Genomic DNA, 26138 nt, shown 5'->3' on the forward strand with positions numbered 1-26138 from the left:
TAATGTACGCACTACATCGCCAGAGCCACTATGATAATGATGACTAGGTTTGACCTGTGACAGTTTTTACAAGGACCCAATAGCAAAATCAAGGGGAGTGAGGTCTAAAATTACATTTATTTCCAACATTTCCCTAGTATGCGGAAGGGTCTAACACCTTTCTGTCTATATAGAGACGGTTATCTCCTTCGTAACGTTGTGTTGTGTTTTCCTCCGTGCCACTCCAGCGCCACGTTGGGAGACCCCCGCTCTTCCCTTGAGCGCCGGAGGCCTTTCGCCCAAACCCCGACTCATGTTTGTAGCAGTATGCTTTCTTCCGCCTTAACCGAGGATGTGAGCTGGGCTGGTCGTTTTGTCGTAACACCCACTCTCTTTGCTGGATGTTGCGTGCCAAAGACCAACCCACACACCCTCGGTTCTAGTCCATTCTAAAATTAGTAATTACTATCCGTACAAGTACTCAACATGATGTTGTTCGCCAATTATTCCCATGGTACTAGTCGAGCCGTCTTTCTCGACTTTGGTACCAAGGCTGTCCACCCCAAACACGCAATGACTTCAACTACCCGTTGAGGGCGTGTTTGTTCTGGCAGTAGCACAGTAACAGAAGTATTCTTTTGTCGGAATTGACGCCTTCGGTGAAGGATATAAGAGCTTCTGTTACTGCACTACTTCCAGAACAAACACGGCCTTCAGGGTACTCTCAAAACGTGAGCTGTCGTTACCAAGCCCGGCATTCTCCGTAAAAATGTCCACGCATCTGCGGTAGCCAGCTGTTTCGTCTATGCGCTTTTAGTTTCGGCCTTCTCTTTGGCTCCGAAGCCGCGCAAGCTGAAACTCCAACAGGCTCTCCTTGGCCATCTCGCGGTGCTGCTTCTGGAGAACTAACAAGTCGGGCTTGGGTATGAATGGGTAGACTCCCCGACCACGAACACGGACCGTCTCAAAGGCCTTGCTATACGGTACAAGCTCACTAACCCAGGCAGTCCGAAAGACAGCAAAGTTGTCGGGCACAGCGAAACCACCGCTGAAATGATCCTGGCGCGTCAAGCCTTGTACAACGAATTGCCAAGACCGGTACAAAGTTTCCATGAGGGCCAGGGGATCTGATGGAAAACGGGGGTCCCTGAACAGCCTGGTCCGGTTGGGGTTTACCCACAACCGCATCTGCGCGTACCTACTTGTGACTGTGCGTCGATCGAGCGGCATGGTATCGGCAAGTCTGTCGAGCCTTCCCATAGTAGCTGCCAAGGCGAGAATTGAAATGGCCGTTTTGAATGGCGGCAGATTAGCCCGCCTTGTTACTAAGACGTTAAACAGCTCCTCCCTTGTCAGCTGGCCTTGGGAGAGGTACCCGCATGCGTCGATATCATGAAGTTGGGTATTGTGGAAGGGGCACCCTTCAAGGAAGCCGCTGGCGGACACTGGCCCAAAGCAGTCCACCAATTTATGATGCGGACTATTGCATTGTGTGTTGCCACAATGCGTAGCAGCAGCCCCAGTAAGAACTATGGCTTGGGTTGTGTTTTGAGGTACAGTCGAGGCCTGCAACTGTTGTTCTGTGCCAAAAGGTTGATAAACCTCGTGGCGACCAAGGAAACCCATGCTGGCCAGCGTCCTCAGCGGGAGCCCTTGCTGTGACCTCTTGGGCGGCGGAACCTCCGCAATAGCGTCAGACTCGTTGCGGGTACGCTTGTTGACACCACGGCTTGGCTGAGATGTCGATTTTGGGTACGCCTCTGCGGTCGCACCAATGTCTGGACGACCTGCATCACCCCCTCCTCTCATCGACTGGTTGATACCGGCGCTAATGAGGTATGGGTTGCCATCACGGTTTGATCCTGCGCTCGAAGTCGAGTTTGCCTCTGTCGCACATGCCACGGGAGGAGCGGATCTAGCTTTCTGCTTCGGGGGTTGGTTCTCGTCGCTCTTGAGGTCAGGCATATCCAAACCACTGCTTGGCCTAACTGTCGAGGTAAGAGGGGTCTCTGTACTAGAGGTCGCGGGAGGAACCAGCATGGTTTCCCATCTGGGCGGTTGATTGATGTCACCCCTCCTGAGAATAGGCGAGTTGAAACTACTGCTTGGCTCAAGCTTAGCTGTCCATGATGGACGTGCCTCTGTCACGGAGGTTATGACAGGGGCTGGCGTGGCTTCCTCCACGCTTCTCAATTGACCCGACGGTTGATCAATCTCAGCGCTCGATCTCTGAATAGCAGCGTCAAGGTTGGTCCTGTTTGGGCCACGCCTTTCTGGGGCTGTCGACGTTGTGGGAGGAGCCTTGGACTGAACTCGCTGAAATTTGTCTCTCACTGGTGCCTCGGTATTGGTGCTGGTGTTGGCAACTTGCTGGGGCCCACCTGGGGAGATCGGGGAAGGCGTGTTGCTGGGTATGGCCAGATGGCCGGCCATGATTCTCTCGCGAAATCTTTCTGCGAAGAAATTGTCATACTCGGAAGAGAAAGGCCCGACATGCGCTGACGGCTTGGTGAAGTAGAATCCGACCGGGCTAAAGTCACCGCTTGGGATGGCATAGCCTGCAGAGGTAGTAGCTTGGTAAGAATGGGCCAACCAGGAAGGATTGTATTGGGGAACTGCAACAAACTTACCTCGCATCCACAATAGGAAATCTAGTGCATACAGGTGCGCCGCAGTTGACAGACGACTCAAGCCAAGGTTAAAAAGCCTCATCATGACAGCCTGTGATCCTTCTAGCCACCATTCTCGGACTTTGGCGGCTGCTGCATATTGCTCGGTGGTCACGATTGCCCACTCCGAGGGTTCCAGAAGAAGCTCTTCCATAGGGTCTGGGAGCTGACTGACATCCAGGTGGATGCTGGCAATCTTGCGAGCCACAACCCAGTTTCGGTACCTCTCATCGTTGTGCGTGTTCGTGGTTACAACGCTGGTGTACGTTGGTGTTTCCCGTCTCTGTAGCTCTGAGTATCCATCCTTCGCCAGTTGCTGCATCAGCAGCTTCATGACGGGATGGTCCAGCGCATCAAGCGGCGCTAGAAGCAAGCCCGGATCCATCTTGAGTGATGCTTAGTTGGGTAACAGCGGCTTCGATATCTGCTCAGATCGCGTTGTCGCACCGAGATTGATATGTTTGAGGAGGATGAGGAGGAGGAGCGCAAAACGTGGATGCGGAAAAACAAGAAGCGAGGTGTGCGGGAGGAGGAGTGTAGGGTCGGATGTTGGAATGGTAGGAAGACAGGTACAAAGGAGGAAGTAAAACGCTTTCCACTTCAGAATTACACCCCGCGTATCCAACGAAAACTCGAAAGTTGTGCGCTGCTTCCCGTTGAGGGGTGGAGAACCAGAGGGAACCTAAGGGTTTGAGCCTCGTCCCAGGTGAATGGTATGCCGTATGGATGCCGGGTCCAGCTCCAAGCTCGTTTGGCAGCTACCGGTACCGACCCCCGGGTACTTAAGGTCTGTGTTTGAGGCCTACTTTCATCACATTACCGTGGGGCTGTGGTGAAGTCGTTAGATGGGTCGCTACCTCCGATGGCTCATCACCACCTTAGTAGCAACGGTTCAAATCGTGCTCCGCGCAGATTTGACAAACTTTTTGCCCTTTTTTTTCATCTTATATGAAATATTCTTGGTTAATTCCACGCCTTGTTTGCACCATCCCCTCCTGAATGATCAAGGTAATATTGATATCAACGCTCCTCGAACTTTAGACCATTCATCATTCATTCCGACTCGCATCAGTCTTTGTGTTCCTCAATTGTAGCGGCGGCAAAAAGATGAAGTGCATTGCCACAGAAGGACACACACTGCGAGTAAAATCCACGGGCAATGAATGAAGAACACCGCTGGCAATGAGGCAAGGAACTGACCCTAAACAACCGTCTCCAATAGTACTCAGTTCGGTTACACAAGAGAAACGAAAGTGGAAGGAGCAAATTCAGCATAGGGTTGATGAGTATATTGACAAGGCGATCACAGTTGAGGTTGATTTCTGGGATTAGGAGGATCTCAGGAAAAAAGAGCTAAAGAGATCAATTCTCCATAGGAGTTTGGCGTCGCCGAGTCCGAGGGATAAGTTTAGGGTCGTTACCTTAAGATTGTGGGCGACGAGGTGTATCCATGCGGTGGGATGCATGTTTATACCACAAGTTTGTTCGGGAAGACAGTCACAGCGGTGACGAGAATTTTGAGGACTAAGACAGCTTGTTTGGTATCTTATGACGTAGAGAGCCTTTGAATTAGATCATTGCCTTGGGAGCCGGAACGCGTCTAGAAAACAAAAGTCTTGTCCCATGGGTCAAAGGGTTGTGGCGTTCTTTCACGGTGTTACACCAGAGAAAAGGTGATGGGTAGATGGAATGAAAGCGTTCGAAGAACTGAAATGATGTAAATTTTTGGCATAGAAAAAAAGTTAGATGTTGGTAGAAAGATAGGTAGCTGCATGTTATGAAGATACCGGAAGTGTATGTGTAAGAGTCAAGTGTATTCTCCCACTTATTCCGACCTTCCCTGCCTCTACCGCTACTTACCTATTCACATGCCTTCTGCAGCCTTTATCCCATCTACCTTTGCTGTCCTTTCCTCTGGTATCCATCTTTTTAATTTTGTCCTTGTCTTTAATCGGGTAACGTGGCATGTACGAATCGTAACCGGCAAACAAACTCCAACCATCGTCAACGAACACATAATTGATCTCTATGTATGGTCCTGGGGATTTCCCACATCCCGCACTTGAAGCTTCTCTTAGGTAACCTTCGATTTTTCTTTTTCTTTCATTCCTTATGTGTTTCATACGACGAAAAAGGGGTGTAACCTTATCTGACAAGCGTCTCACCATATCTTTCACATGTCTCATCATATGTTTTTGAGATTCTCCGATTTTGGAAAAAAAGAATTTCTATGCACTTCAACGGCCTTCTCGAGGCCGATGAACGCCTTTGCTACACATGGAAAGAAACTCATTGAAAACGGGACACGATTATAGGGATAGTATCGTAGAAATATCTAATCTACAGTTTATCAGTACACTAATATACAGTTGGTTCATGACCTCAGCAGGATTTTCCTGCTACTCCCCCTTGCTCCCTCTGCTGAACGAGCTGGCTTTCGCTAACAGTCCACAACTAGGTACTGACGCAGGAAGCACGCATGAACTGGAAGATACCCTGTACCGGTATGTTGTTGAGCACGCATCAAGCGCAGGCACTGGCAGGCGGCCTTCTGCAGCATCGCTGCGGCTAGGAGGATGCTTGGTTGACCTCCGTCGTCAATCAACATCCCTCTCTCTTAGCATCCTCATCGGAAGATAGCTACAATCCATCAAGTCTGGCATCAATGCTGATTCCACCCGGCAGTTCACCACTAGTAGACAAATGTCCACCGTAATCAGCACCACTTTTCCTTTACTTCCCCTTCTCCTGCTCCCGAACGCCCTCCTTCTCGCTGCTGTTGCTGGGCTGGGCCTCATAACGCTCCTTCAGGAAACAAAAGAGGCGCTCCTGAACCATATCTCGGTGTCTTTCTTGGACAATGGTTAAGTCTTCCTTGGGCCCATATTGGCAGTTGATCCCAGCGGCAAAATAAACCGGGTTATACGGCACCAGCTCATGCGTCCATCTCCTTTTGAAGACGGTTATACTATCCGGTACAGACTTGATGTCCCTGTCAAGTCTCGTAGTGCCGCTGACGAGTGTCTCCCAGTTCTCGTACAGCTTTCCCATGAGAATTCTGGGGTCCGATGGGAACTCGGGTCGCGGGAGAGCTTCGATCGGTCACGGGTTTTCCACGGCTTAAGCTCGGTGTAGGCCCATCTGGCCGTGCGTCTCTGAAGTGGCATGGTCTTGGCTAGCAGATCAAGCTTCTTGGTGAAAGCTGCCAGGTTGAGAAAGGAGATGGCAGTCCGGATCAGCGGTAGGTTTGCCCGGCGCGTGACCAAGACGTCAAAGAGTTGATCCTTTGTAACGGTAGGGAGAAGCGGGCAATTGTCGAGTACGTGCTCTTGGGTGTTGCAGAAAGGGCAGCCATCAATATCGCCCATATTGGACGGCGGCCCAAAGCAGTCGGCCAGCTCGTGGCCGGGCTTTCCACAGTCCTTGTTGCCGCAAAATTTGTCAACAAACTCGGGTCTCGTTTTGGCTTGGGCGGGGGTTTGCGGTACAGGAGCTACAGTCGGGGTCTGGGACTGTTGTCTTGCCTGGGAGGGTAGATACTCCTCCTCAAGCACGGATGTCGGAACTCTCAAAAGGAAACCTTGCTGTTGCTTTTTTGATTGCGGGGCCAACTTTCTGACGTCGGTTGTGTCGAGGCTACGCTTCGTTGAAGCCTGGCCTTGTTGAACTCTCGACAGCTGGCCAATATTAGCGATCGTAACAGTAGCGCCGACACCATTCCTTTTGATGTTCCTACCACGGCTGGTCCCGCGTACGGCACGGTCTGGTTCAACAGTTGAGGCTGGGTGTGTAGGAAGTCTGAGAGGAGCCGGCCCTCTTTCCTCTTTCAACGGCTCGTCGAGGCCGGCGTTTTTCACGTTTGTGATAGTAGCGTCGAGGCTCCATATGTCCAATCCAAGAATTGGCTGTGCCGTCAACATTGGATGCGCCTCCTCCGTTGCAGCGATGTCGGAGTTTGGACGCTCATTCTCCTCTCTCGACGGTTGGCCAATGTTGGTGCTCGTGGCATCGACAAAATGGGGCCCGCCCGGTGCACTTGGAACAGACATGTCACCGGGTGGGACAATTTCGTTAGAAATCTGGCTCTCACGAGATGTTTCTGCGTGTTTGGCATGGTAGAAAATCTCGTACTCGGTAGAGAAGGGCCCAATGTGCGCTGACGGCTTGGAGTAATGAAATTTGTTGCCAAAATCACCAGCACCGAGGGCATACCCTATAAAGGTAACTTGGTTAGAATAGATCGATAAAGGACAAAGCGTACATGTAAAAATGGGGGAGTGTTGATCCAAGGAGATCGCGTGTGTGAATAGCCTCTGAGCGAGTGGGGGCTCGTGACAAACTTGCCTCTCATCCATAAGCAGAAGTCCATGGCATAGCGATGCGATGCAGTCGACACGCGATTCAATCCGAGATTATAAAATCTCGTCATCACATACTTGAATCCCTCCCCCTCGAGGTAGCCTTCGTGGATCTTGCTTGCGGCAGTGGCCTGCGCAAGGGTTACACCGTCGCCAACGGGGGATTGGAGAGGGTCTGGCAGTTTCACACCGAAGTGGGTTACCGCAATCTTGAAGTCGACGAACCAGTGGCGGTTAAGCTCATCGTGGGGCTTTGGCGATTGCAAGACGCTGGTATACGTCGCCATTGATGAGTGTCCGTCTACGGGGCCCATCGCCACCAGCTCGTTGAACATGTTATCCACGACGTGGTGGTCCAACGCAGACACCGGCGATAGAAATGAATTTGCATCCATCGCAGTCTTGAGCTTGTCGACTGCGGTTGTCAAGGGGCGTGGACGGTGCTTGTCGAAATAGCGGGATAGGGTGAGGTGCGAGGGAGGAGGATGAGAAAAGTTCAACCTTGCGATTGCGTCCCACCTCCGTATTAAATCTGGAGCGAAATTTGTGCGCTGACTTCAGTTCGTAGGTCGCAAGTGAAGGGAGACGGAATTCATGGGCCGGCCCCGCTCCTCGCTCCTGCTGCGTTTATACATCTGACAGCCGGGCACAGACTCCGTGGTACCTAAGGTCTACATCTGGCAGATACAGTCGGCAAGAGTCCGGTACTTTGGCTCAGCTGTGAAATGTTGGGATGCCTCATCTGTTTAGCGAGTCTTTGCCAGTCACTGTCCGAGGAAGTGGTCCGTTCAAATTTTCGTGAGGGCGTTCGGGCGATTCCCTTGGGCTTTTTTTTCTCTTTTTTTCTTTCCCTTTTTTTGCACGCTCTCCCTCCCCACCTCTGTCTGCTTTGTTGACTAGCTCTAGATCTTAGTTATAATGATTCCACGTTCATCCATCCAGCAACTAGTATACCTACACACACTACTTGATCATTTTGCTTGTTGAATGTATTTCTGATCTCCCGTTCGTCAATCGCTGCAAGAAAAGATATCCATTGGGGAATGAAATAGGAACTCAACAACTACCGTCAAGTGCTCAAATAATGCGGCTTGCCTAGCACGTTCGTACTATGGTCGTAAGAGAGACCTATTGAATGGGGGCCTTACCAGACGGCGCACTTCTTGAGTAATACTGACAAGGCATCTTTTCGAAAGCACGAACGAGTCCGAAGATGAATCGACCCTCCACTCACCCACCTCCCCCAAACCACCCACCGCTGCCCTGGTCTGGTACCACCAGGCCACCGCCTCCCCAGTCGGGCGCCGCCAGGAAGGCCATGCTCAGGCAGCATGATACCCAAACATAACCTTCCCATAATCAACCCCAGTGCGTTTAACCTTCAAACATCCACCCTCCTTCCCCTTTTCTCCCTCACAGCTGTGATCCCACGAAATGGCGCAGCTCTCCCTGCTTTTCCACTCGTGCCCGACAAGGTCGTGGACGCAGTACCACTGGCTAATGTCCCCTACCTTCATAAACTCGTCAAACTTCTCCCACGAGTAATCGTGCGCGATAACGCTGGCCACGCGCAGGAACAAGTCCTCGAGACGCAAACCGCCCGTTACTTGCGGCTTGATCAGTCGTAAGCGACGCTTGTGTTCGTCGGAAAGCAGGGAGGGGGCGAGGAGGCGCTCCCAGAGGTCAGGCTGGACGAGGGACTCGACGGATATGGAGGGGCGCGGGTCGATAATTGTGGTGGTGTCGAGGCTGGCCTTGGAGTCGGAGTTGGAGGTGGGAATGGAGAGGGTGAGCTGAGGCATCTCGGCGAGCGACCGCTTGGACTTGTGAGACTTGAGCGTCTTTGGGCAGGGCGTGTCGGGCTCTGGTCCGAGGACAGGAGACGCTTGGGCAGCCAGGGCGGCTTGGGCTTGGGCTTCCTGCTCGAACTTGGCGAGGCGGAGCTCGAGGAGCTTGGTGTTGCCGGTGAGGACATCGCGCTCGTAGTTGAGGTTATTGATGGTCTTTTGTAGCTCGGCGATCTTTTCCTCCTCCGTCTTGGGCTTGTTGGGGCTGTTCTTGCTGGCCTTATCGGCGGCGGCCTTGGTTGCGTCGTTGGCGGCGGTGGGGAGGGCGCTTGAGGGCTTTCCGGAGATTGTGCCGGTGGTGTTGTCGCCGATGTGACGAGTGATGAAGGCGATCTTCTGCTCGAATCTGGCGAACCCGTCGACGAGGAACTTGTACTGGGCGTCGCGGAAGTTGGTCGCGTTCTGGACACTGCGAAGTGCATGTGAGCTGAGCTTGCTGTAAAGAGCCTTGAGACCCTTGTTTTCGGCATCTCTGCCCTCCATGTGACGAGCCATTTCGACAATCTTTTTCTCGAGATGGTCATGCTGGTCTTGGAACATCAGTCGCTCGCGCTGCATGTCTTCCTTTGCGAGCTTGAGCTCTTCCATCGTCAGTACCATCACCTCCTTTGCCTGAGCCGCGGTCTCTTTGAAATCCTTGCATTGGGTTAGCACCTCCTGGCAGTCCTCCAGCAGCAGGACAGAGCGTTGTATTTTCTTGTCAACGTCGTCGGTACTGTACTCCAGGCTACTGATCTGATCTCTCAGGTCGATCGTAGCATTATCAATGGTCCTGTTAGCATCATTGGCCACCTTGTTGAACTCCTTGGTCATCTTCTCGGTCATCTTCTTCGAATTTTTCTGCATCTCTTCTGAGGTGTGCTGCAGTTTCTCGACCTGTTCAACCATGGATTGTCCAGTAAGAGCCAGTGCCTGGACGCATTTGTCTGACATCTTCTTGGAGTCATCCGACATCGTCTTTGAGGTTAGCTCCATCTGCTGCTTGATCTGCTCCTTGACCTGCTCCCTGATCTGCTCCATCGTATCTTTTGAGCTGTGCTCCAGCATCTCTTGGATCTGCTCCAACTTCTTTGACACCTCTTCAATCACCGACTTGGTGACTTGCCTCTGGCTGGCAATCTCCTGTGCACTTGCGACATGGCTGATGAACTGGCCATTGAGATTGTCCAGATAAACCAAGCAGATCGTCAGAGTCTCATCAACTTGACCGGTTTCTGCGATCCTGTTGCCCACGCGAGTGAGAAGTTCCGCAAGAGCGTTTGCGCTGTTGGAAAGATTGGCGATGCTCTGTGACAACACAGTGTCCTGCGCATCCTTCGTCGCTTGTGAGTCCTGAGGGGTTGACATGTCTGCGTAGTGCTGCTTCGTCCTTGATGTAGCTGTGATGGTGAGTTTAAGAGACTGAGGTTGACAAACGATAAGTGTAGAGGGGCGCGCGTTCATCCAAACTTTGATGAAGTCGTTGACGAAATGAGAGTGAGTTGAAGAACCAAACCGTAGACTGCTTGGACTTTTGAGTATTGGGCGATGATTGAAAGCTCAGAAAGCGAAGGCGTTTTGCAGTTGGAGTGCGCAAAGACGGATGTTGGAGTTGAAAGTGAGTGGTGGTTGAGGAACAGGAGGAGGAGGAAGTGGAAAGGAAGGCCCGCCAAGAGATGGAATAAATACCGTGTGGACTGTGTGCGTGTTGCTGTGGTGATCTGCATTACAATAAAAGGGTCCGAAATGGCCACCCAAACTGCTATTTTCTGTATGTCAAGGTATGCACGGATACCACGGCGACAGCTGTCTCCTCGGTCCACTTTCAACGTCAATTGATCTTCCTTTCTCTTTCTCCCAAAAAAACACTCGCGTCAATTCTCGTGAGCAAACACCGAAAACAACCGACAGTCCCCTTCTGTAGGGGCGAGCGAGGATCCATCACGACGACCTGATTCGACTGATTTGGACGTGGAGCTGTCCCGATTGACAACTCTTTGGCTGAAATGACTGGTCAAGAAAGATGCCGAATCCCCTGTCGATTGGTACAGCTACCCGCCACGTATCGCAGCGATGGAGCGTCTGCATAGGGCCAACAACTCATCCTTGTGCATGCAGGGTCTGGAAGTTTTACCTTTGGGCTTCAAGAGAATCAATTCGATGGACGACGGCTGATGGCAGAAAATGTGAGTTTTAGAATGACTCCGTCCAAGCCTTCTGGCTTTCTTGCTTGGTCGTGTCCTTGACCTCTCGTTGCCGTCTGCTTCTTCCTCTTCTCCCTTCCCGCTTGCCTGTGGTTGACTGACGAAAATAAAAGCTCGAAAGCGCCTGGACGGTGTAACTCGAGACGACCACTCCTTGCGAGCCCAATCCTTTCGAGTCTTTCTTCAGTCTTCATCCAAAGACATATCAGCAAAATCACCACCCAATGCTCTCTGAAGCAACATAAAACACCCGCAGGCCTTCATGTTTGGACTGGAATCTTCAGGCTCCGCGGCTGAGCCTTCGCGCCCTGCTTCGCTGTTCCGCACTCGCACACAACGCTCCAACCGCTCACACCAGTCAATCTTCAAGGAGGAGTTCAACTCAGACCTCTCATTGCCACTCTCATCACATACACACGGCCACCATCGTCAGGTTCCTTACCATCACCACAACGGCAGCAGTTACAGCAGCTACAAGCCTGTCACCGCTCCTATTCCCCACCGGCCGTCTACAGATACTGGCGGTAGCACCCTATACAACGACCGAGAAAGAGAACGGGCTGGAGATTCAGACCAGGAGGCAATGGCAACCCCGACACCCAGAGAGGTTCATCGCCTCGCATCTCATCACGACTTCATTTATGACACAAGCTCGAAACCACGGCGACTTGGATGGAGGGCGTTTGTGGGAAGACACCTCTCTCTTCCAGCAGCATTCATTACGGGTATCATCTTTGTCATTGTCGCCATAGTATTTACCACTGTGACGAGCAAACGACCGCTGGAGTGCCCAGACTGGGCAGAAGATTGTCGCACGGTTGACCGATGGACGACCGAACACCTCCCGACTATTCAGGGCGTCATCACTCTCGTTTACATCATTGGACTGGGAGCGCTTGCCTATGTAGCTCTCGCGCTATGTGAAGCCGCGGTTTGGCCGCTGCTGGTCAAGCAGACTATGACAATGAGGGGTCTGGAGGCGTACCTGGCAACAACACGCGGTTCTATCCTGGCTGCCCCGAGAGCCTTCATGGAAGCCAAGACGGTTGCCATGGGAGTGATGCTCGTTTGCGCGGTAACGTCAGTCTTAACACCGCTCGCTGGGATACCGTTGGTTGGGCAGGCTTATACAACCATGTCGAGAGAGGTCGAACTTAAGAGCAACTACACGCCTGGTGGTGGACTTGAAGAGTCATTCCAGCAAACCGAAGCACCGAGCTTTGCCAACATGGGCGTCCTGACCACATACAACTCGTGGGCTATGGACCCAGCCTCGGAACCTCTGCCAGAATACCAGGATTGGTATGTTGATCGGGAGGTGCTCGGCACCAAGGGAAACCTCTCTGCTCGGGCCGTCAAGTTACAGACAACTGTGTCGTGCAGCCCAAGGACAGTCGAACAACTTATCCGAAGTGGGAAGCCGTTGAACGCCTTTCCCACAAACTGGACTCGCGCCAATATCAGCTCTCTAAGAGGTGAGAAACGTACTCCAGCAGAGGTTTACGTGCGTCCGCAACCCGAATTGACGGGTTGGGCCGACAACTTCACCTTTGAGGCATCTCATCGAACCAAAGCGACCCTGGTCTTTGCCGCTCTCAACGGAACCATCGAAGGCGGCAAGGAATCCAACTTTACGCTTGGCACCATGAAGAGCGTGTCAGCTATAGCTTGCGAGGTGATTATCTCGGCTACAGACGACATCCTCACCATTGGTAACCCATCAAGCCGCGCAGATAACACAACACTCCCGACCCTCTCGTCCCTCGAGACCCTTCACACCAACACCTCCAACCCCTCGACTGCCCTTAACGAGCTTCTCCTCTGGTTTACCATTGCCCCCATTCTCTCCGCTCCGAGCGTATCAGGGGCCCAACCAATGTTCTCCAACTCTACCTCCACCAACCGCGCCGTAGCCTACACCGGTCAAGCCGCTCAGCGCAACACCTGGACAATCGACGGCATCGAGTCCTTTATTCACCTCTCCATCGGTGCTTTACTACAGTCCACCACCGCGTCTCAAGCCGGATCCACCGACAACACCACCCTTCTTACCTCCACTTATCCTCTCCAGTTCCTCTCCCGGTTGCGTGCCCTCTTGCTCCTGCTCCTACCTCTCCTTTTGGTCACTCTCATAGTCTGTCTCTCGTTCTACCTGAGCCACATCCACGCCCGCGAGTCCATCCCCGTCCTTCGTCTTGCCGGACCTTGCGAGTTGCTCAAGAGTTCCCAGACACATTGGCTGCGTGAGCAGGCCGGAACGGATGCAGCCAAGACCTACCTCCCGAGCGACTTGGGTGCGACTACGGTCAGATTTGGAGCAGTTGGAAAAGAGGGGGCCGAGATGGTTGGACTGGGAGATGGGAATGGACGAAAGGTTGGGTCGTTTGTGAAAGAGATCCCTCGAAGAGTACAACCCCTCGATAAAGGGAAGGAAAGTGGTGAGAGTCAGAAAGAAGGAAATTTGGGGGAGACGGTGGAGATGGGCGTCATTGCCTGAGTCTACTCACCAATCAGGTTGGCTGGGACTTTGGCGGGTTACGGAATGGAATATGCGAGAGGAAAAGCCTGGCGCGGTTCACAGGATGATGATTTACGACGATATGACTTACGGACATTATTTTAACGACCATTTGACTGCATGATTTGGAATATGAGAAAAGGGCTGATAGGGCCTGGAGCTCTGGGAAGAGGCCGATGCACTTACGATGATGCCACTCGGTTGCAAAATCAACCGCTGTGATGAATGGGCGATATTCAAGAGTCAAAAAAGCGCGGTAGACGATCAGGAAATTTGAGAGCAGCATGCTATTTATGTTCTTGTTTCTCGCGATTGTTTTCAGGAATGAATAGGCCCTTTCGAGTTGGCTAACATTCGGCTACGGATCTGGGGCTTTCCCCGCTTGAATCACTCGCACCTCTTTACCTAACACTTATCTACGCTATCATCTTTTCCTAAATCATTCCAACTGATTTGCGAATCTTTTCTCCTGAACTCCAGCTCTGCCTTCCTGATTTGAGAAGACGTTGAACGACGATAACGGCGGACGTTGAAGTCTCGGAACACTTACCGCATTTGGCATGTACTGCCAAGCTGGGATGTCACCATCACCTTCCACGGCTTCCGTCACTGAAGACATCGATTGTCCCACCCCCGCACTATCGATTTTGTGGCGCAAGCAGTGCAGTGACCATCAACAAGAACCATTGGCTCCGGTGAGCGGCTGAACTCCGATTGTGTTTCAATATGCCTTACCCAGCGCTTCTTTGGGTCTCAAAGCCACATTGAACTGCAGCCGATATCCGAAGAGGAGATGATCTCGATCAGGTTGTGTCTATAAAGACGACAATCCTGTTCACAACTTCACAGCAGACCTCACATTGTAGGGCCAGAACGGATTCTACATGTTGTTCTTTCCCGAGCGTCGCCTCCGCGTTTCTTTCTCCAAAGCACACCGATTATGGACAACGACAAGCAGACTCGACTTCACCAGGAGATATGCCGCGTGGTCGAATCCATCCAGGATGAAGACCTATTCATCCTCGCCCGCATAGCTCTCTGCTGGCTCTGCGTCTCCGCGCGCCCCCTCCAGTCCCGAGAACTCTGGCTCGCCCTCCTGATATCACAGACGCAATCAACCAGAGGCAGCGATCAGGTCGATGTACTCGTCAACAACGGCGTTCCTCTCCAGGTAGAAACCGCCGTCGCTTCACTCACTGGCTTGCTCGGAGGCCTGGTATCTTTCCACCCAGATCCTCGCCGTCCGGACCAGACCAAGACCTATGTCGCCCTGAGCGACCCCGACCTGGCCACGGTCATGTTTGAGCTGAGGAGTTCAGACTTACCTGCGCCGGTGCAGCGACTGGGCTTCAACTTCCAACAGGCAAACATGATTGTTACTGGAGAATGCGCCGTCATCTGCAGTCGGTCTGTTCTCCGGCTAGGCCATGTTCACGACCAGTCTACTGATCAGAATGCCCCGACGTCCTCGCTCGTTCTCTACGCTTGGAAGCACTGGAACAGACACTGGAGTTTGGCCAGGTGGAATCTGGCTGATGCTGATGAAGGTGCCATAGCGGAGATGATGATGGTTGGCGTCATCACGGATACCTTGGTCTTCCTGCTGGTGCTCAACGACTTCTTGACGGGGCCTATTTCCGTCCCCGCGCCTGCAACTGAAGAACGGGTGCGATGTACAGCGCTTATCAAGCAAGCTCAGGAGGCACTGGAGAGACCCATCTATTTGCTATCCATATTGGCAACAGGAAGCTCTTCTACTTGGTGCACACGCCTTCATCAAGCCCAACAAGGATTTGAACGACGGCCCGAGGGATACGTGCCGATGAAACTAGGGACTCCTCCTAGGAAACTCACCAAGGTACAGACCGTCTGGATTGACCATGTCCCCAAGAAAATGCGTCAGTTTTACGACGACACAAACGGCTTCACAGCGGCACTCATCTACATCTTTGCGGACGTGGCTCGAGATCTGCGCTCCCTCGCCATGATCATCTCCCAGAAGCCCATCTACGAGGAACTCCTGAAGGAGTACGACAGCTGGCTACCGCTAGACATCCTCATCAACGTCGCCAACTTCATGGAAGGCATAGCCAGCTACCCCTTCATGTCGGAACTGCCCGACGGCAACACCTACAACCCGTTGATCATCAAAGAACCGAGCGACCCTGACTACGACACTGCCTTGTTGGTTCTTAGTCGGTTGACGAAGGAGAGTTCCCGCGGAAGCAAGGCCCTGAACGCGTCAGTGGATTCCCAGCTGGCAGCGAATGCAGCCAAATCGCATCCCCTCGGCATCTCCCCCTATCGCCTCCGCGCCGTTGTTTTTGTTGAGAAAGCAAAGAGTCTTCGTAAACGTTCAACTACTTCACAAGCAACTTACTACACCATCAACGACATGCGCTTCCTTTCCCAGCGCACCACCTCCTTTGCTACTTTTCCCCAGCTCCTCCAAGGTGCAGGCGGGGCAGGATCTACCCTCACACGCTTCATACCCTCTCGCATCTCCCGCCTACTCCGCGGGTCTTCTACCCCAGAGCCTCAACCCTCTTCCACCGACCCTGCCAACCCCAGCGCGGACACCACAGCCGAAAACACCGGCGGCATCCTGACCTTCCTCGACAAGTTCGGCGCCGGCGCCTTCACAGGCGGCGCCATCGAGCGCTGGCCTCTCATCAAACTCGCTCTCTTGCTCCCCGGCGGCTACTTCTCTCTGATCATCTACTTTGTCGTAGCCATCCTGCTCAACCACATCCGCACCATATTCGTCCCCTGGCTAGGAAACTGGATGTGGTACACACCAATGGAAGACCTGCGCCTAGCACTAGGAACCAACCCGGCCTTCTTCCTAGAATACGCCCTCGGGTTTTCCTGGTGGTGGTACGCCTTTTCTTTCATCCAAAAAATGGCCTGGGATTTCTGTGGCGGCCTGGCCATTGCCACGCTCACAATATACGGGATTCCTGACCCGGACGATCCTGCGCAGTTACATGCCAAGTCAGGTGGTATGACGACTTTGCATCTTTTGGATTCAGATTCCGACTCAGATTCCCCCCCAGAAGACTCCCCAGACTCCTCCTCATCAGCAGAATCAAGTGCCGAGAAGAAAAAGGCAAAAAACGAAGCAAAATGGAAATCCCGCAAACTAGACCTCCTAAAAATCGGTTATCTAGTATGGGCCCTCGCAACACTAGAACACATGTTCGCCCGCACTCTCAACACCATCACCTTCCTCATAGCATGGTACCGCCTCGCCTTCCGGGGCGGCGACGCCGAGCACCTGGCCATGGTCAACGTCGCCGTCAAAAACTGGACAAAAATGCCACTGCACGTGTCGCAGGTGTACTGGTACAGCATGAACGCCCTGTGGCCGATTGTGCTTAGCGCTTTCGCGCTGGCGGTGGCGAGGCAGCCGGGCATGTTAGTGCTGCTGGGGATTATTGTGGGAGGCGTGGCGGCCGTGATACGGTACAGGAGCACGGTGTTTATTGCGTTGGAGGTCAGCGGGTTGTTTGTGGTTATGGGGCTGGTGGTGGTGAGTGCCGTGTTGTTGGCGGTGGAGTTTGTGGAGGATCCGTTGGGACTGAAGATGGGCACGGCGGTGGCGAGGAAGAGGGGGATTAGAGCGAGGGGGGTGTTGGCGGAGAGGGCGAAGGGGAGGACCAAGATTTTGAGGAGGGAGGAGGCGCTTTCGCTTTGGGGAGATCTCCCGCAGCAGCAGCAGCAGGAACACCAGCCGGAAGAAGAGGTTGTTGTTGAAGTCGAGCGAAGCAGCGCTGCTGCGGGTACCTCTACCGAGAAGGGAGGGCTTCAAAAGACTGACTAAGGAAAGGCAGCAAGGCAGGGATGGGAGCAATAGGTGAGGTGTGAACCATCATATATATCATTGAGACATTACGGACTATGTTTTACGGTTTCTTTCTAGCTCAAGCTCCTTTTCCCAGCCGCCACTGTATAGAAGGCGTCCTTGAAGACCTCTTTAACTGATGCCCGCAACTTCTCGATCTGTCCTCTCCACCCATGAATCTCCTTTCATACCCCCACCGCCTTTCCAATAGGGTATCCAATATCCTCTGCCCTAAACCTAGAGCGCCGCAACAGCAGCGACAAACCCAGCCAACGCCGCAGCCGCAGCAAAAGTCTGCTTAGGAGCGCCCGCATTCCCCGAAGCCGAAGTCGACGAGGCACCAGCGGCGGCGCCACCACTTTCACTACTAGCACCAGTCGCACTCGAAGCGGCCGCCGCCGTCGTCGTCGCATCGCCCGCATTACCCGCACCCGCACCCGTCGTCTTCGGCGTCAAATCGTCCGTCAACCCATCACAATTGTGGGTATTCTCCTCGCACGCCAAGCTATGATAAACGCTATAATAAGGCTGCCACCTGCTCGTGCACTGCTCGTAGTTGGTATACGGCATCAGCATGGAGAACACAACATCGTAATAAACGGCCGAGCACGCCTTCTCCAGGCTTGTGACCTCGGGCTGGCGGGCTGACAGGTAGCTGGCGGTCGCCGAGGTAAAGGCCGAGTAGCTCGAGGCCAAGCTGGCCGGCGGCGTCAGGGGGTTCTTGAATGTCCCGCAGGCGTACCTGTAGGGGTCGTCAGAGGTGCTTGCCGACATCCAGGCCATGTCGTCGTCGAGGGCGTCCTCCATCCAGTCTTCGAGCTTGCCAGTCGGCTGGGGCGCCGAGGTTATGAGCGATTCGTAGGCCAGGGCGCACGAGGTGTACAGAGGCTTTAAAGAGGTGGAGAGATAGGCCGGGTAGCCGTAGCCGTCCGTCCCATCGGATGGGACGTCGATGTCATCGGCATCGGGAATCTCGTCGTCGTCCGAGTCGCGTTTCTTGATGGCGGCGTTGACGACTTTGGGACGCGGTTCAGGGCGGAAGGCACGGATAGATGGGGGTTGAGTGACTTCGGGGCCGATGACCGCGACTGCTTGGTGGCCATGGGGAGGAGCAGCAAGCGCGGAGACGGTGGTGGTTACCGCCGCGATGGTGGTGCAGGTTCGGAGATGCATTGTTGGTATTGGCGCGGTTTGTTTTGGTTAAAGGAGGTGATGATAGTGAAGATGATAGTGCAGTGGGGATTGGGAAAACCGTTGACACGGGAAGGACGAGAAAAGGGAACAATGGGATTTTATCAACAACTGTCTTTGAACGTTAGGTAGCAAGGGGTTTACTTACAGTTCCCTTGATGTCATGTCATATCATATCCACTAGACTTGATGTTGGTTCAGTTAGTTCTGTTTAGGATGGTCGCCATCATGCTGTTGTCCTCGCCCCCGTCTCGCCCGAGATTGCGTTGTTACCTTTTTGGGTCTTGGCCTGATTCACACACACCCCCTGAAACCAAGCTCACCAAGCAAAGACAATGACAGGGGTTGTCAACTTGGCTTTACTGGCCTCACAGGGCATTTTGGTGCGGTCTTGACTCTTGACGCGCCACATTCGCTCGGAACCTGAATAAGATGTCGATGCTGCTGTTAGCCTGGTTTCTCCTTCCCTTTGACAATGCCAATTTCCCAATTCCAGGCAACCAGGGCGGCTTTCCGCTTCTGTCATTGGTTCCCGTCCCCAGCTGTTCAGATTCCCGTCTCGTCTCTGGCTCTCTGCTTCTTCGCCTTTCGCTCTAACGGGAAAACGGGACAAGACAGCGAAGGCGCATTTCTTATTGCGGATTGTTGATGGTCAATGCGAATGCGGGTTGTACTGTTGATACAGTTGGTGATCGGAATAGAGATACTGAGGAGTCCGGGTTACTAGTGAGTGTCTATGGAAACGATTCCTTGGAGCCCACCAGACGTCCTATCATGTCTGGCTTATCCTTGTGAATAGGTATGTACCTAGCTTCCTTCCCGGTTACCCTGAGTTCCTGTTGCGCCAACGTCAAGGGTCCCGTCACGCTGGCCTCTTTCCTTCCTTCCTTCAACATCAGCTGATCGGGTAGGTAGTGTCGGCGGTGTAGACAAGCATTTTTGAGCGAGGCAGTGCTCGATGCAAGCTGCAGGTGCATCGCACTAATGCAGGTACCTACCAAAGCTGCAAAGGTGCCCCTGGATATTGTGCGGGTGGTTAATTTACTCCCATGGGCAAACGGATCTTGTTTGACTCCAGTCCGTTTCCGAATTAATTGATTGATTTATTGATCACAGGTTACACGTACATGCCTTAAGCCCATCACACTTTCCCCAACAGTTCAATTATAGCCATCATCATTATCATCATTTTGGTTTTCTGTCATATCCAATGGGGTATCATCACTGCATTCTCTGAGGCTCTCCTCCAACAGAATCCCACTGTATAATGACCATAGCAACTTCCCATCCATCCATCCATCCACCCGTCTGTCCGTCCGTCTTATTCCATTATCATTACCGCATCATTTGTGTTTTGGTTTATTGTAGTAAAAAGGGGGTATCATATCGGCATGTTGGCGCGTGGTTGCCGGTTTTATAGACTCTTTAAGACTCTTAGAGAGCAAAGACACCAACGAGGCCGGCAAATGCAGCGACGGCCGCAAGGACGGGAGCTGTGAGGATTCGTTTGTTAGCCATCGCGGACATGGAACAAGAAAAAGACGTAAAAGAAGCCCTGATCATACAGAAGTTGAAGGATGAGGGGGCAAGCGATTCGCTGGTGGGCGAGGAGCGAGAGGCAGAAGAAGATGAAGAAGAAGATGCAGGGGAAGAAGAAGATGCAGGGGAAGAAGGCTCCGTCTTCCATGATCCAGAGGTAATCGTAGGAAGACGCGTCAAGACCAAGGCAGAGGATGAGCCAGTAGATGTGGCGACGGCTTCAACAAAGTCAAACCCGACACAAGGCTAGGCTGGAAAACCACAACAAAAAGGTTTATGACTTACCAGAGCTGGAAGCAGCACCGCTCTTTCCGTTGAGCTTGCTGACAAGCGCCTTGCACTCAGCAGTATCGGTAACAAAGGTGAGCTCGACAAACTCGCGAACCTTGGTAGGGCAGTTGCCGACGGCGCTGCTGGCGCCCTTGGCCGCGTTGGACTGCCATGACATAGCCTCCTTCTCGTAGGATGAGTAGGCCGAGGCCAGGGACGCAGGGGGAGTGGCGGTCGTGCGGTCCGAGGTTTCGCAGGCTTTCTCGGCTTGGTCGATAGGGATCGTGGTAATGGGCTCCTCCTCAACGTTGTTCAAGAGCCAGGACGCGAGATCGGCGTCCGAGGGATACGGGGCGGCGCTCGTGATAGAGCTCATGACCGAGTTAATGCTGTTAACGCACTTGGTGAAATCGCTGCCTTTACCGGAAATTTCCATTGAAACCATGTAGGCCCGCTTGTTGACCCCGTGCTGTTGACCATGGTGACGGATGGCATCGTTGACAGGCGAATCTCCGGGCCTGAAGATGGGGCCGGGAGTGATCAGAGCGGCGGGGGCCTCAGCCCGGGGCTGGGGAACGGCAGAAGCCGAAGCGGTGGCCGCAAGGGCAACAAGAAGAGTGTTGGAGCGCATCGTGATGTGCGGGTTTCAGATTAGTTGCTTTTTGAGGTGAGATTGGAGAGTTGGAGTGAGGTGAACAAGGTGGTGAATGTCGAGGCAAGTCAATTAGTTATCTGGGGCAGCCCGGGTCTTTATGTATGTACAAACAAACATGACCTTCCGCTTCTTTGAGCTGAACCGTTTCCGGTCAGCATCCCGAGGCCGTGAATCGTTGCCTGTGTTCCCGCCCCTAGTAACAGGCGCAGCCCAATAGTCTGGTACCTGGCGCTAAACTGGTGTCTGGTGTAAGGCTCACTCGCTCAGCCCTCTGCTCGCTAGATGGTGGACTGTGAATGGAGGCGCAAGGAGTCCCAGGCTGCCAGAGGTGCCAAGGTATTCCAGGCCCATAAAGCTGAGCCGGATACAGCCTAGCTCCATCCCCAATGGCACTCCAAATCCACTATTCTAGGCAACAGACGGCCCAACACCCTCCATCTCAAGCAGTATTCCGCGCACCGTGATGGCCAGCCGTTGGCACCTTATTTTCTGCAGGAACCTTTGCAGTTTGCTCCCCAGTCCAGCCAGATCTTGCTTTGTGCTCCAACCGTCGAACAGGGGCCTGATACTACCTAACGACAAAGGGGTTCACCGAGGGGAACGGCGAGTGCAAAAGAGTTAAGCGTTCTTTTGTGCGTGAGACTTGTCCATGTGCCATTGGGAATACGGTCACCGCTTCGATTCGAACTGGGTATTTCTTCGTGGTGCAGTTCTGTGATGGGCGGAATACATACACGTGTAGAAAATGGGTGTAGAACAGTGTCGGTCATGACGGTATCCTGGCGTCAGCGGTGTCTTGGAAATTCCTGGACAGTTTCCCACAATAGATCGAGCTCAGTTGCTTTGATTGCCGAGGTATGAAGTATAAGCTTTGTAGATCGTGCAAATCTGGGGTTCTTTCTGGGCTGAATGCTGACTGACCCACAACGACCAGTTCGCGGACTTTGCGGCACAGTCCTAGGGGAGTGCATGATCGGGCAATGATCGACGCCAAAACAAAGGTCTGGATGAACATTTCCAAACGTGTCGTACGGCCACCAATCAGAATCAGGCACTCATAGGAAGGTTCTGAGGATCTGGACACATCGCGGCTGTGGGCGTTGTTGACTATCAGAACTTTCAGCACCACCGCGGTGCTTGAAATGATCCGCATGGCCCTTTGAAGTTCATGGCATCAGCGTCAGAAGAACTCAAACCCAACTGTGATGCTGGGAGGCGAGTAACGATGAATATCGCACCGAAATCAGCAAGTGGGTGCCCAAACATGTGATGGTGACAGACTTACCTGGTTCCAGCCCCCAGTACGTCGTAGTAAAGGCAGATCAGTTCATTTTCCTATAAAAGAGGCGAACAAATCAGCACACTTCCCATTCTTTGCTTCGTTTGCCACGCTCATCTTGAGTCACCGTTTCACCCGAAGGATTCCAATCTTCAGGGCCCCCAGACCTGGCGAAGGCACTACTGCTTCGACTCACTCGATTTGGTTTTGCTCAAAAAGCAAAACCACCGGGGATAACTACTCTTAACCAATCTGCTTACAAGCTGCTGCGGGTCGCATAATTTCTTGGGACAGATGCTGTGACAGAATTGGCTTGAACAAACCCAAATTGAGTGAGTCGAAGCGGTAGTGAAATGGTTAATTTGGCACAGCAGCCATCACAAAAGCTTTCAGGTATGGGTATATTAGAGAAAATATAGGATGATTTTGTTAGCATGTCCTATCGCTCAAGTGGCTGCTACGTGAGCTCGCGAATTTACTCACCTCGCTGCTACTGTCTCGACGTTTCCACGGTCCGGTTTTCGCCTCGAATCCCAGATATGGATCTGGATCCAACGTCGCTTTTCGCTCGAGTGCCCGATGTCCTCCAGAACCTCACATGGTCGATGCTGAAGCCCGAAAGAGACTGCGCGGCAACAGGAGCGTTCGTTGCTCAAGTCGTGCATTTCAAGCTTGAACGCAACGGAGACCAGAACAATTACCCGCTGCATAAACTCTCCGCTTTCATCAAAGGCTGCTCCGACGTGACATTGGCAGCTGTGTCCTATGGGGGATTGGCGGATTGGTTTATCTACAACTCTGCTGTCAATAGCAAAGGTTTGGTTTCGTTAGTGGAAAAAGTTGGCAACGGGACTTGGGTCTTGGACTATTGCAAGAGTTATAACTTTGAAGGAGATCCGGATCTAGCTGGTATTGGTGTGAGTGCTTGCGTTTCGGCCCCGGTGCGTTTTTCCCGCCTCCTTTCAACCTGGGCCCGAAAAGAAAATTACCATCTTCGGGCACTTCAGGCGACACCAGACTACAATAGCAAGTGCCGCATTGTTCGTCTTCTATCTCCTCAGCTTCGCCATATTGTGGATTGATCTTGTCATCTTTGGGCTGTCTCGTCAACGGGCCCACGAGCTTGCTGAAAATTCTGATTCTGAAGATGTATGGAGCTTCGGCCAGGTCGTGTCCCTGACGGGGTGGCATCCTGTGATCATTGGCCTTTTCCGGGTGTGGTTTTGTAGGTCCTTTTGTTGATCTTTTCCCCGCAGGTTTGTTATGATGTCCAAATGAACTAACGCAAGCCAGGGGAGTCCTTCCACGCATACTACACCGGAACAATCGCCCCAGTGCTTCTGGCTGTGAAAGAGGGTGCATTGAGCGTTTTTCGGTCATCGTCAGAAGCTAGTGAGACAGAACTAGATGCGGCCACATCGAGGGGTGGAGAACAGATCCCGGGCACTCGGGGTGGTCGGGGGAATGACGAAAGCCATACCGAGAAAGGCGAGGTGGAAATGAAAGCGCCGGTCGTTGAGGGAGAGTCACAGATCTGAAGACTGGGTTGATGTTAGATGGAGAACCTGCGAGAGCGACGAGTGGGATGAGAATCTAGCAAGCCGGCAGATGTGTCTTTGACCGAGTCATGATCATCATCGCAGCTTGTTTTCACCGGCCATGCGTGGTATATACGGCTCTGGCCTGCGGTTGGATTTGCTGTCGAGCTTCCCTTGCTGTCGTATGTAGCTTCCAAGATTCGATTCTGGGTTATGGAAACCAGGTCATGAATCTTGGGCAGTGTGCGTTTGCGATTAAACCGGCTGAAATCGTTGTAGAATTCATCCCCTAGAAATGGAGGTTAGCTATGCGAATGCTTGTTCGATTGCCCCGCAATCTGTGGCAAAATATTTCACAGAAATGCCGCAGAGTGGTGAGCTGGGACTTACATAAAAATAGCCGAAGATATTCTACAAATATCGAGAACCATGTCATGACCGTGAGTATCTGACCATATGTCCACCTATCCTCCAAGTAAGACTGACCCAGGAACTGGTGTGCCCCTGTGCGCATTTCGCCGAAGATGGCCAGGTCTATCCACATCGACAGGAAGGACACGGCAGATATGGTTCCTCTGAAGATACTCTCTGCTGTAGTTTGCCGGCCCGAGCAATTGCTTATCTCTCCGACAACATACCGGTACCAGGAGAGTATGCAGTAAAGGACCTGGTATGCTAGCCCGAGGGGGAGAATAACCTGGGAGAAATAGGAGACTTTCCACAGAACGTACCAGAAAGGTTCAAGATCGTAGCAGGTGATATCGTCAAAACATAAATCGGTTGGCAGGTAGTAGAAAATACCGTTTTCACAGTACACAACTGCCCATAGCAGGGCGACACATAAAAGTGCCGCATTCGGGAACTCGACCTTTCTCCTGTAGCATGGCCATAGACAAATGAGGACCGTCGTAGCAAAATGTTCTCCAATCACCAAAAACCATGGTGACTCACGCATGCCTTAGTCAGACATCACTGTTTTATCGCCAGGTTGGAAGCGAGTGCGATAGCCAGTGCAAAATAAAGCGATGCAGCCTAGAAGAATTTGATGAAGTTGTCGAGTATATCTTGACAGTCGGCAGCGGCTTTAGCGAGTCGAATGAGCCAACCGAAATGGAAAGAAGCTTGAGAGCTAAGTTTGAATAACAAGCTGAAAGAGGACTCATACAGGATACAGATCGTGGTCAGGCCAGCTTGTATGATGTATGTGTAATAGATCTGGGAAAACGCTGATGAGTAAATGCGCTTTGTTCGCTTGACGAAGAATGCAACATAGACATGTCTCCTTGCTTGAGGAAGTTGTACTTACACCCACGCCTGCCAAGTCTGGGTCGCCTTCCCAGTTATAATGTCGACAATAGCTTTCCTCGCATACCGGGTTGATGTGCACGATCTTCCACCACAAGTTATCGAGCGCGGTGGGGTTGCTTTCTCTATGGTATATATACCAGTTAACGGCATCGCCAGGTGAGAGTTTCCCCAGTGTCTTATTTGAGCAAGCATGGAGGAAGATTAATAGATCCGATACTGACGGTAAAGACGTCATCAACGCTTCCTGGTCGAGGAAGTATGAGATCTGAGCGGCGACGTTCCCAGCTGCAGAGCAGTTTCTCTCGGGCTCCAAGTGGTCCAGCGTCAAGTTTTGGAGGGCGATAGGCAGCTTAGCATAGATGTCGCCGAGATCGAAGATTGAAGACATGATCGCAATTCCAAGGATAAATTTAAACAGATCACCGCCATCTAGGTCACAGACGGCGCCAGGCATCTCCTGTTGAAAAGGAGCGAGGCGTCTGTTATATATCGAAACTCGTGGCATCGTGGGCGAACCAGCCGTTCCCAATAGTGACACAGAAGCCAGGCGGCCGGTACGAGGCCAGTTGTACCTCTTCTTGGTCACCCATCATCTTGGTAGAAGGGTGATAATGCCGTGGTAACAGGTGGCAGTGTTGAAACACCATCCTGATGGCAAGTGGCACATGTGGTCATCAAAGACCGAGTCCTCCAGGCCCCTCAGGGTCGTCTTCGAAGTTTTCGAAGTTGATGTCTTCACATGTCATGATGAACGTAACATGATGATGTTTGCTTGCACGGATGAGTCCACGGCGTGCCTTGTGTTAGGACATTGCTAGGCACGTTCGTAAGTAGGAATGCCCCGAGGAGAATACTTTGGTGCATGTGAAACCAAGTATCAGGCCTTCGATGCCTCGTTTCATCTGGCTGCGTATAGCCAAAAGTCAAAGGTACAAGGAATAGCCAGAGGAGGATTTGAGA

The 26138-nt window shown here is 52.5% G+C and overlaps 7 protein-coding genes across 7 annotated transcripts; 2 read left to right on the top strand and 5 right to left on the bottom strand.

Annotated features, from left to right (window-relative positions):
* Positions 1 to 792: 792 nt before the first annotated feature.
* SMAC4_06081 (uncharacterized protein) lies at positions 793 to 3406 on the bottom strand (the record flags this gene model as incomplete). The annotated part of the gene is made up of 1 exon (XM_024655793.2): positions 793 to 3406. The coding sequence occupies exon 1, from the start codon at positions 3031 to 3033 to the stop codon at positions 793 to 795; it is 2241 nt and encodes a 746-aa protein (XP_024511623.1). The 5' UTR covers positions 3034 to 3406.
* A 1673-nt stretch (positions 3407 to 5079) lies between these two features.
* On the bottom strand, positions 5080 to 7488 carry SMAC4_06082 (uncharacterized protein). The gene is made up of 3 exons (XM_003349339.2): positions 7085 to 7488; positions 5766 to 6683; positions 5080 to 5706 (listed from the first exon to the last, which is right to left on the bottom strand). Exons 1-3 carry the CDS (start codon positions 7399 to 7401, stop codon positions 5382 to 5384), a joined length of 1560 nt encoding a protein of 519 aa, XP_003349387.1. The 5' UTR covers positions 7402 to 7488; the 3' UTR covers positions 5080 to 5381.
* Positions 7489 to 8328: 840 nt separating this feature from the next.
* Positions 8329 to 10200, bottom strand: SMAC4_06083 (uncharacterized protein; the record flags this gene model as incomplete). Its single annotated transcript, XM_003349340.1, has 1 exon — positions 8329 to 10200. One exon carries the CDS (start codon positions 10198 to 10200, stop codon positions 8329 to 8331), a length of 1872 nt encoding a protein of 623 aa, XP_003349388.1.
* A 1098-nt stretch (positions 10201 to 11298) lies between these two features.
* SMAC4_06084 (uncharacterized protein) lies at positions 11299 to 14001 on the top strand (the record flags this gene model as incomplete). Its single annotated transcript, XM_003349341.2, has 1 exon — positions 11299 to 14001. The coding sequence occupies one exon, from the start codon at positions 11299 to 11301 to the stop codon at positions 13531 to 13533; it is 2235 nt and encodes a 744-aa protein (XP_003349389.1). The 3' UTR covers positions 13534 to 14001.
* Positions 14002 to 14423: 422 nt separating this feature from the next.
* Positions 14424 to 17470, top strand: SMAC4_06085 (uncharacterized protein). The gene has a single exon (XM_003349342.2). The coding sequence runs from the start codon at positions 14495 to 14497 to the stop codon at positions 17375 to 17377; it is 2883 nt and encodes a 960-aa protein (XP_003349390.1). The 5' UTR covers positions 14424 to 14494; the 3' UTR covers positions 17378 to 17470.
* A 165-nt stretch (positions 17471 to 17635) lies between these two features.
* On the bottom strand, positions 17636 to 18736 carry SMAC4_06086 (uncharacterized protein; the record flags this gene model as incomplete). The annotated part of the gene is made up of 1 exon (XM_003349343.2): positions 17636 to 18736. Exon 1 carries the CDS (start codon positions 18569 to 18571, stop codon positions 17636 to 17638), a length of 936 nt encoding a protein of 311 aa, XP_003349391.1. The 5' UTR covers positions 18572 to 18736.
* A 952-nt stretch (positions 18737 to 19688) lies between these two features.
* Positions 19689 to 21083, bottom strand: SMAC4_06087 (uncharacterized protein). Its single transcript, XM_066090386.1, has 2 exons — positions 20414 to 21083; positions 19689 to 20082 (listed from the first exon to the last, which is right to left on the bottom strand). Exons 1-2 carry the CDS (start codon positions 21027 to 21029, stop codon positions 20024 to 20026), a joined length of 675 nt encoding a protein of 224 aa, XP_065947454.1. The 5' UTR covers positions 21030 to 21083; the 3' UTR covers positions 19689 to 20023.
* Between the last annotated feature and the right edge of the window lie 5055 nt (positions 21084 to 26138).

The sequence above is a fragment of the Sordaria macrospora genome, chromosome 6 (genome assembly GCF_033870435.1).
Source record: "Sordaria macrospora chromosome 6, complete sequence".
NCBI lineage: Eukaryota > Fungi > Ascomycota > Sordariomycetes > Sordariales > Sordariaceae > Sordaria > Sordaria macrospora.